This window comes from Podarcis muralis, chromosome 17 (assembly GCF_964188315.1).
Source record: "Podarcis muralis chromosome 17, rPodMur119.hap1.1, whole genome shotgun sequence".
NCBI classification, from domain to species: Eukaryota; Metazoa; Chordata; class Lepidosauria; order Squamata; family Lacertidae; genus Podarcis; species Podarcis muralis.
The window spans coordinates 30,832,113-30,842,128 of record NC_135671.1 but is presented as its reverse complement, the minus strand read 5'-3'; the positions used below and the strand labels follow the sequence as shown (position 1 = coordinate 30,842,128).

At 47.2% G+C, this 10,016-nt stretch overlaps 1 protein-coding gene across 1 annotated transcript; it reads right to left on the bottom strand.

The window, feature by feature from the left end:
* Nucleotides 1-2,503: 2,503 nt before the first annotated feature.
* Nucleotides 2,504-8,900, bottom strand: APOBEC1 (apolipoprotein B mRNA editing enzyme catalytic subunit 1). The gene is made up of 4 exons (XM_028713006.2): nucleotides 8,873-8,900; nucleotides 7,094-7,121; nucleotides 4,208-4,608; nucleotides 2,504-2,628 (listed from the first exon to the last, which is right to left on the bottom strand). The coding sequence occupies exons 1-4, from the start codon at nucleotides 8,898-8,900 to the stop codon at nucleotides 2,504-2,506; spliced, it is 582 nt and encodes a 193-aa protein (XP_028568839.2).
* Nucleotides 8,901-10,016: the final 1,116 nt, after the last annotated feature.

The following is a 10,016-nucleotide window of genomic DNA, read 5'->3' as shown; positions in this document are numbered from 1 at the left end:
CTTTCAAATGTTGTAGAATGCAGACTACAATTTCCCAGGTACGTTGAACCCTGATGCCAGAGCCTCTGTACAATATAACTTCTGGCACCTCTTCTCACTTGATCATGGCTATTTCATCCGAGAGAGTGAAGTTAGGATTCTTTCATCTCCTCTGGCCATTGTTAATTTGTCACCACAGGGGGTTGTAGTTGTGGAGGTATAGTTTGTTGAGGTTTCTGGTTATTTTTGCCCCGAAGGATCTGAATTTCGTACGGCAGAGTTTTCTCTTTCTGATGTTGGAAAATTCTTTTTGTATATGAGGTGGGGTGTTGAAACACACAGCCTCGGATTTTACATTTTACGTGTAAGCCCGACACCATTCTGAATGAGTTGAGTGATTGCTGTGTTTGTGAGGTCTGGTGTTGTGACCATCAGGTCATCTGAGAAGAGCCATGATTTATAGGTTTTCCCTTTTATTACCACTCCCTTGATGTCAGGGGCTGCCCGGATTCAGATTGCTAGGATGAATAGGAAGGGAGACAGTGGGCATCCTTGTTTTGTGCCTCTTTATATTGCTATGGTATTAGAGTCCATATCATTGATCCTACATTTTGCTGAAGCTTGGGAACCAAGCCTCAGTTCAGCAAGGGTGTCTGTCACCAGGGCGTCTTACCCATAGAGGCTAGTGGCGCGGGGCGCCAGGGCACCAAGTTCTGGAGGGTGCCAGGGAAGAGGCGGAGGCTGGATGCGGCACCTCCTGGCATCAGCTCACCGCCCGCCATGCTGTGCCGAAGCAGCACCGTGCCTGGAGCTTCCATCTGCCATGGCCACCGCAGCATGAAGTGGCCAGCTGAGCTGGGAGGTGCCACGTCCAGCCTTCGCCTCTTCCCCACCGGAGGAGCTGCCCTCCAGCCACTGCCCGCCTCCTCCAGTCCTGCCAGCAGCGCCGTCCTCCCTAAAAAACTCTGGGAAACCGGGGGGGGGGGGTGCTGGTGGTGGTGGAGGGAGCTTTGCACCAAGGCGCCAGATATGCTTAAGACTGTCACACAGTTCATAAAGAAAAGTAGTAAAGTTTATATTTAGAAGTTTGACTGGAGGAACATTACTGCTTGACACAGAAAAATCAGGACTTAAGTGCATACATCATAAAAATAATTCCTAACTTATTAAAAAGCATAACAATCATTTGAAGACACAAGTAGACAAACGAGATGCTAAACACATTATTTTAAATCGTATCAATGTCCATTTTAAAATTAATAGCAGGCCTGGGGGCAATTTTAATAGGGACTACTGGAGGCAAGCAGGTAGGGGAGGTTTTATCCTACTGCCCTGCTGTGATCTGAAGAACCCATTCCACACCCTGCAGTTGCTCTTACCCTTGAAAGGGAAGTTAATTGTGCCTAACAGTGATTTTCAGAGGTTACCTTCATGAGAACATTAGAAGAGCTGTGCTGGATCAGGCCAAAGGCCGATCCAGTCCGGCATCCTGTTCTCACAGTGGCCAACCAGATGGGACTCAGGCAAGCAGAACATGAGAGCAACAGGGCACTCCCCACTGGTGATTCCCAGCAACTGCAATTCAGAGGCATACTGCCTCTGACAGAGGAGGTGGAACAAGGACATCTTGCTTAGCAGCCAATGAAAGCCTTGTCCTCCACAAATTTGAGCTTGACATCTATACCAGAATATGTCCTAGAAAAGATAATTCAGCAGTCGGTCTGTGAGCACTTAGAAAAGGATGCTGTGATTACTAAGACCCAGCATGGGTTTCTCAAAAACAAGTCATGCCAGACGACGCTCATATCTTTTTCTGACAGAGTTACAAGCATGGTGGATCAGGGGAATGCTGTGGACATAGTGTAACTTGATTTCAGTAAGGCTTTTGACAAAATCCCTCATGATATTCTTGGGAGGCAGTTTGTAAAACGTGGGTTGAACGAGGTAACTGTTAGGTAGATTTGTAGCTGGTTGGCTGGCCGAACCCAAAGACTGCTCATTAATGCTTCCTTGTCATCCTGGGAAAAAGTAACAAGTGGGGTGCTGTCCTGGGCCCATCATTGTTCAATGTCCTTATAAATGTGTTTGTTATCGCATGTAGTTTGCCCATGAAATATACAGATATTTAAGGCTTGGCAAAAGAATCATCAGAACTTTCTGCTGTTAAGGAGATCACAGATCCTCTGATGACAGAAGGTAATGGTCCACAGCACCTGGGATAACTCAGAAAGGCCTGTGAAGAGAGATGAAGTTGGAGAATTTAGGGTGGAGCAGGATTCTTCTATGACAGCTGTTGCAGAGAGAAAAGGAGCATGGTTCATAGGATACTAGTGAGCAGAAGTTAGAGGCAAAAGGATTGGGGCGGCTCTATTAAAAGCTCGGGCAGCCCAGACACCCAGGGAGTCTTTTTCCTCCTCCTCCTAAAAGTAGCTACAGGCATTTTGGGAATAACAGTATGGAAGGGTTGGCAAGTTCACTCAAGGAAATTTCACACGTTTAGGACTCATCTCTTTCAAAGTAGAACTTACCTGAGGATGGAGTCCAGTTCTTGGGAATAAAACTCTATTGAAGGCAAGAAATCCCACAGTGACGGAATGTAGTCTTCATTCCTTTGGTGAGCCACAAATGTTATCCAACAATATAAATAATCTGAGGGAATAAATAGGTTGTCAGTCTAAGGGCTTGTCCGCCCTTCTGCTTGTCCTGTGTCTAGAAAGCATGGGTCCAAGTGGTTTCCGAGCACAGTTCAAAGTGGTGGTTCTGACCTTTAAAGTCCTAAATGGCCTCGGTCCAGTATACCTGAAGGAGCGTCTCCACCTCCATCGTTCTGCCCGGACACTGAGGTCCAGCGCTGAGGACCTTCTGGCGGTTCCCTCACTGCGAGAAGCCAAGTTAAAGGGAACCAGGCAGAGGGCCTTCTCGGTAGTGGCACCCGCCCTGTGGAACGCCCTTCCACCAGATGTCAAAGAGAAAAATAACTACCAAACTTTTAGAAGACATCTGAAGGCAGCCCTGTTTAGGGAAGCTTTTAATGTTTAATAGGTTATTGTATTTTAGTGTTTTGTTGGAAGCAAAACACACTATATATTGCCAGTGGTGTAGCATTTGGGGGGGCAAGAGAGGGGGCACAAACCAGGCACCCCCATGCAGGGATGCCTGTTGGGCCTGCCTGCTGCTGGAGGTCCCTGGGCTCCAGAGTCCAGCCTGGCCTCACCACCATGTCCCTGGCCCCCTTACTGAATGGCTGCCTGGCTAGCACTTGCTCATTCCTCCCTTGGATGGTGAGTGGCCACGGGTACAGGTGTAGGGAAGCAGGCAAGGGGTGACGTCAGAATGGCCCGGCCCAGTGTTCCTCTCCATGGGCATCGGTGGATTCGCTCACCAAGGGCCACGTCAGCTGGCCGGGTCCCCCCCCCCCACTGCACAGGTGGGCAGGAGGCACAGCACAGCCCTGTTTGGTTCCGGTGGTGAGGACTGGGCTGGCGTGGCAGGCTCCGTTCACCCTCTGTGCCCCACCCTATGCCTGAACGCCCCGGGCACCAGCAAATGATGCTACGCTGCTGTTTACTGTTGAATCAGAGCAAATGTCAACCCATGGAAAACCTGATCGCCCATAATTTTCCTTCTTGCAAAATGTCAGGCATGGAAAATATTCTTCTCCCCTGGTAGCATCAAAGGCAAGAAGAACAAGCAAGTTTGTATTTATGGTTTTTATTCAGTCGTCTGGGTGCAAGACAAAGAATCCATGTCTCCACGCAAAGGAGACATTGCCTACTCTGAGTCCCTCCTCTTCCGTCCCCAATAACATCCTGAGTACCTATGGAAATTCCCAAGAGTCACACTCCTTTGCATTCTCTGTTCTTCTCCTTGGAGAATGAGGTTCCCCCAGACTCTCCAGGGAGGTCTCTGCTGGCTGCTCTCTCCCTCCCTCCCTCTCCTCCTCTACTATCTCGTAACTAGGCAACTCTTCATTCAGCTGTAATTCAACCCTCCTCCACTTGAAACTGCTGAAGACAAGAGGGGTGTGAAGCTTCCCACTCCCCCTCTTTTCCCGAAAGGAGCTAAGCAGACCGAGAGGACACTTCCCAGCCTTCCTGTTCAGTCCAGTCCCTGACACAAAAGGTATGGGGAAATGGGCTTGCCATATAAGACGTATTGTTTACCAACCCCCTGCCTAGTCTTTTGTCCACCATCCATTTGCTAATTATAAATTAAGCTTGCAACCTACCAGCCAGCTGCATGATGTATATCCGGACTCCAAAATTAGCCAAGTCCCTGAGGCCTTTCTGATTGAATCTGTAATTATGATTGAATAATTTTGCAGCACGTATCTCCAGGGTCACATGTGGGTGTTCCTGCAAGAACTGCTTTATACGGCCACTACATTTACCACAAGGACTCCATGTTAGAAACCAAGTGACAGTGCATGGGGTGGTTGTCCGACGGTCTATCTCCTCGCAGGCATTTTCCAAAAAGTTGATTTCAGCATGGTGGGTGCGGTTGCTTGTACACCAGTTTCTCCAGTACCTGCGACTTCGTCCCCACCGGATTTCATACAGGAGATGAGTACGCTCCGGTCGTCCTATAGGGGTGTAATTCCGCCAAAACACAGCTGGTTCGAGTTGCCACCTTTAGGGCAAATGAGACAACAGACAGGCAACATTTCATCACTCATCAATATCCGAATCACATGAGGCCATGCATTTTCCGAACCAGTGTCTGGATGGAATAATGGACAATTAGCTGAAACTGGATCCTGGGAAGTCTGGTTCCTATGGCTGGGTGGCTCCCAGGTCTAGGAGTAATGTGCCCAAACTGCCTGGATTTGAATCCCTCCTAAATGGATTAGTATGCAGCCTGGGAGTGCTCCTTGATTCATTTTTGTCTTTGGAAGCCCAAGCAGCTATTAGTGACCAGAAGTGTCTTCTTCCACCTTTGGCTGCTATTCCAGCTACAACTGTTCCTGGACCAGGCTTGCCTGGCCACTGTGACTCATGCACTGGTAATCTCTAAATTGTCTTACTGTAAAGTACTTAATCTAGGGACGCCGGGTGGCGCTGTGGGTAAAACCTCAGCGCCTAGAACTTGCCGATCGTATGGTCGGCGGTTCGAATCCCCCGCGGCGGGGTGCGCTCCCGCTGCTCGGTCCCAGCGCCTGCCAACCTAGCAGTTCAAAAGCACCCTCGGGTGCAAGTAGATAAATAGGGACCGCTTACTAGCGGGAAGGTAAACGGCGTTTCCATGTGCGGCTCTGGCTTGCCAGAGTAGCTTCGTCACGCTGGCCATGTGACCCGGAAGTGTCTGCGGACAGCGCTGGCTCCCGGCCTCTAGAGCGAGATGAGCGCACAACCCTAGAGTCTGTCAAGACTGGCCCGTACGGGCAGGGGTACCTTTACCTTTACCTTTAATGTACTTAATCTACATAGGGCTTCCCTTAGGACTGATCCAGAAGCTGTCACTGGTGCAAGATGTTGCAGTGAGTTTACTCAGTGGAGTGATCTATTGCACAGATGATGATGATGATAATTTTATTATTTATACCTGCTATGTAACTCCTCACTAAAGAACCCCAATACCAGTCAGACACGACTCAGACTCTTGGAATAATGGCGTTCCCCTGAGTGAATCTCCCGCCCCCCGTCTCTCCCACTTCCTCATCTATCACTTCTACGGGTGCTGCTTTGTGCCCTCTGCCTCTAAGCTCTTTGCTCTCCTACTTTCAAGGCTCACTGGATTCTGGGAGATAGAGGGTCTGGAATGCTTTCTAAAGACACTGTGTCCATCAGTTGTTGCCCTCCTGGTGCTTCCTCTTCCTCCTCCCCCCCCCCCATTATTTCCCAGCTTCCCACCTCATTTGCCTCTGAGCTGTGACATCCCTCAAACCCCTGTTGTAATTCTGAACTATCTTCTTCTTCTCTGGAGGGGTCAGGCAGGGGAGGTCTCTACCATTCTTCCTCTGCCCAGTCCCTGACACTAACACGACTCAGAAACAGAATAGCCATGTTCAAACCAGCATGTTCTAATATGATAGCCATGTTCAAATATATAAAAGGATGTCATATAGAGGAGGGAGAAAGGTTGTTTTCTGCTGCTCCAGAGAAGCGGACACGGAGCAATGGATCCAAACTACAAGAAAGAAGATTCCACCTAAACATTAGGAAGAACTTCCTGACAGTAAGAGCTGTTCGACAGTGGAATTTGCTGCCAAGGAGTGTGGTGGAGTCTCCGTCTTTGGAGGTCTTTAAGCAGAGGCTTGACAACCATATGTCAGGAGTGCTCTGGTGGAGTTTCCTGCTTGGCAGGGGGTTGGACTCGATGGCCCTTGTGGTCTATTCCAACTCTATGATTTTATGATTCAGAAAGGTAAAGAAACGCAATGAAAAGGCAAAAACAAAAACTGACAGAAAAAGGATCAGAACTACTGTACATTTGCAGAAGTGGACATTTGCAAAGAGAAATATCTGATACTTCTGGTTACCACATAATTTGTTTGAAGCTGGTTCTTAGTGCTTCTGCCTCCTCAGTGTAAATTATTATTATTATTAGTACCCCACCCATCTGACTGGCTTGCCCCAGCCACTCTGGGCAGTTCCCAGCATATACAGAAACATAATACAGTGGTACCTCGGGTTACATACGCTTCAGGTTACATACGCTTCAGGTTACAGACTCCGCTAACCCAGAAATAGTACCTCGGGTTAAGAACTTTGCTTCAGGATGAGAACAGAAATCGTGCGGCAGCGGCGCAGCAGCAGCAGGAGGCCCCATTAGCTAAAGTGGTGCTTCAGGTTAAGAATAGTTTCAGGTTAAGAACGGACCTCCGGAGTGAATTAAGTGCTTAACCTGAGGTACCACTGTAAAACATGAAACATTAAAAACTTCCCTATGTCTTCTAAAGGTTGTATACTTATTTATCTCCTTGACATCTGATGGGAGGGCGTTCCACAGGGTGAGCACCTCCACCAAGAAGGCCCTCTGCCTGGTTCCCTGTAACCTCACTTCTCGCAGTGAGGGAACCACCAGAAGCCCCTCAGAGCTGGACCTCAGTGTCCGGGCTGAACGACTGAGTTGCTTTCTATGTTTCGAGTGCAATATACAAAATTGCCTTTCTTACCTATGGTTGTTGCCTCTGACTAATGGACCTGTTGGAAGTAAATTACACAATTAAACAAATGAGTTTTCAAACCTTCTAAAGAATTGTCACTTTAAAAATAGTGGCCACAAGGCAATGCACAGTTATGCACGCATACTGAAATCGATGACATTTAAGCGTGTACAACGCCATTATGACAAGTTTTCTGTTTGACTTCCCTTTTCCTGTATGATTTGTACTGAATGTCGGAAGCCAAAGACCACATAGAGGGAATTTTGAAATGGCTATAAATCAGAATGTAGGGCAATACAGCTGCAAAACAGAAGACCCACAAAGCATTTCAAGGACTACAGAATGGTGCTGGTGCAATCATAGGTGACAACCAGCAAAAATACTTCTTACTGCACTATGATCTGCTCATGGATTATATACAGACATACATACAGACAGACAATATATATTGACGAAGATGCATATATATGGGCTTGTCAACACTTCTCCTTGTCCCGTGTCTAGGAAGCACGGGTCCAAGTGGTTTGCTGTTTGCCCTGCGATTCAGCAGTAAAGACTGGGTTTCCCCAGGAGAAAGTGGCAGGACAAGTGGAAGTCTGATTGAGCTTTAAGCCAAACAGCTTTATCTGCAAGATCATACACATATATGCATACATGATGTAATTTCACAGGCAGGATCTGACTGTAAGGCAACCTCTTCTCTTTACAGTATTCTGGTTAATGTAGGCTATATCTTCCTATTACACATCTGACTGAACTACAGCCTCTAAGTCTCAAGTGTGAAAATACCCTATGGACTGCCAGGATGTTATCATATAGCAGGCATGTCCAACCGGTAGATCACCTGTTGATCCTTGTCAATCACGGGATCCTTAGCAAAAGCTCAACAACTCTGGCCACTCCCTCCTAAAAAAAGCGCAAGAACTCCAATGACAATGGGTAGATCACTGTCAGTTTTTTTATACTGTAAGTACGGTAGATCACAATCTCTTGGGAGTTGGACGTGCTGTCAAATAGTAAAGGACCCCTGGATGGTTAAGTCCAGTCAAAGGTGACTATGGGGTTGTGGTGCTCATCTTGTTTTTAGGCCGAGGGAGCCGGCGTTTGTCCACAGACAGCTTTCCAGATCACGTGGCCAGCATGACTAAACTTCTGGCATAATGGAACACCGTAATGGAAGCCAGAATGCATGGAAACAACATTTACCTTCCCGCCACAGAGGTACAAATTTAACTACTTGGACTGGTGTGCTTTCGAACTGTTAGATTGGCAGGAGCTGGGACAGAGCAACGGGAGCTCACCCCATTGTAATAATAATAACAGTAATAATATTTATACCCCGCCCTTCCCGGTTCAAAAAACGGGCTCAGGGCGACTAACAACAAATTTAAAACACTTATTGTAAAAGCAGCATAAAATACAGTATAAAAACATGAATAACAATAAAATTAAAAGTTCAGAAATCAATTTAGGGGAAATCCATCTAATAAGCATTAGATAATCACCGGGGCTAGCTGGCTGAATTTGTCCTACTTGGGCCAATGAGGATTGTAGGGATTTGAACCGCTGACCTTCCGATCGGCAAGCCTAAGAGGCTCAGTGGTTTAGACCACAGAGCCGCCCACATATAGTATGTTCATCACATGCTGTATTTCAACTACTGGGGGACTGCAAAAATGATAATTGTGCAATGGGGGGGGGTAGGTGAGAATTCATTGAGAATTCATGACAATTCATGAGAAAAAAAGCATGCCCTCATTGAATCCACCCACAGAACTGGAATTTTACCTCTTCTTGTCGGCAGCTGTTGATTCATCTTGCTGTGCTTCCTGCATCTGGACTTGTTGCTTCTTTTATATGAAGCATTCTTTGTTTCACTTTCTATTCCCCAGAAAGGGCTCATGGTAACAAACGAAACTCCAGCATTTATTTATTTATTAGCACATCCTTCAGCAGAAAGTCCCAGGGTGGGTTACAAAAGCACCACAATTAAGGAGAAATACAAATTACACTCACACCATAAACAGTGGAAAACAACAGCAATTCCTAATAATTCTTACATTTTTGCAATGCATTTCCCCCCAATAAATATTGCATCTGTGTACAATGTTCTCGCAGATATATGCATTTTTTTGCAGACGTTTGTGAAATATTTGCAATCTCCAAATATACCCATTGTGGGGTTGGATTGCTGCACTTCAAAAACCATATGTTTCAAAGGACAAGCTGTGTTTTGGTCACCCAAGGGAGAACTAGAAAGGTTCGCATTAAGATAGGAACTGAATTCTCCCTGCCATACAATAATCCCTTTCCAATTCCTCAACCCTTTACTGTCTCTCATTTTCCCCTTGTTGAACACTCTCCCCTCCAGTCCCCAAGGAGCACCCACTGATTCCATCCTCTCCCAGCTGACTCTCAACTGTTAACCCTTTCAAAATCTCTTCACAGACCTGGGGCTGGGTCCACCCCCCCCTTTCCCTCTAGGGTGGCCACCTGAAAAAGAAGACCCAGCTCTTTAGAAAAGATCTTCTAAATTTGGGCATTTGGTCCTTTGTTCCTTTCTTCCCACCTAACCAAGTGATCCTTCTGTTCTTTGACCAACTCACAAACCAGCTTCAGGGATAAAGGCCTTGGGGCGTTGCCACTCACAGATAATATCCGCCCTCCCTTCCCCACAGGTGGGCAGGGTTTGCGGCACCGAGCGGGGCTCACCTGGGTGGGTGCCACCTACCTGCTTGGGTCGGACTTTGACCCGCCCTTGGCCAGGGAGGACAATGGACGGCCAGCCGGGGGTGGACCTAAGGCTAAAAGAAAAGAGGCCAACTCTGTTGTCCAAGCCTCTTTTGCTGTTCTTCCTTCCAGGATCGCCCACCCATCCTCCCTCAAATTAATAATTTATTGCCTCCATAATTTCATCTTAGTTCAGTGGTCT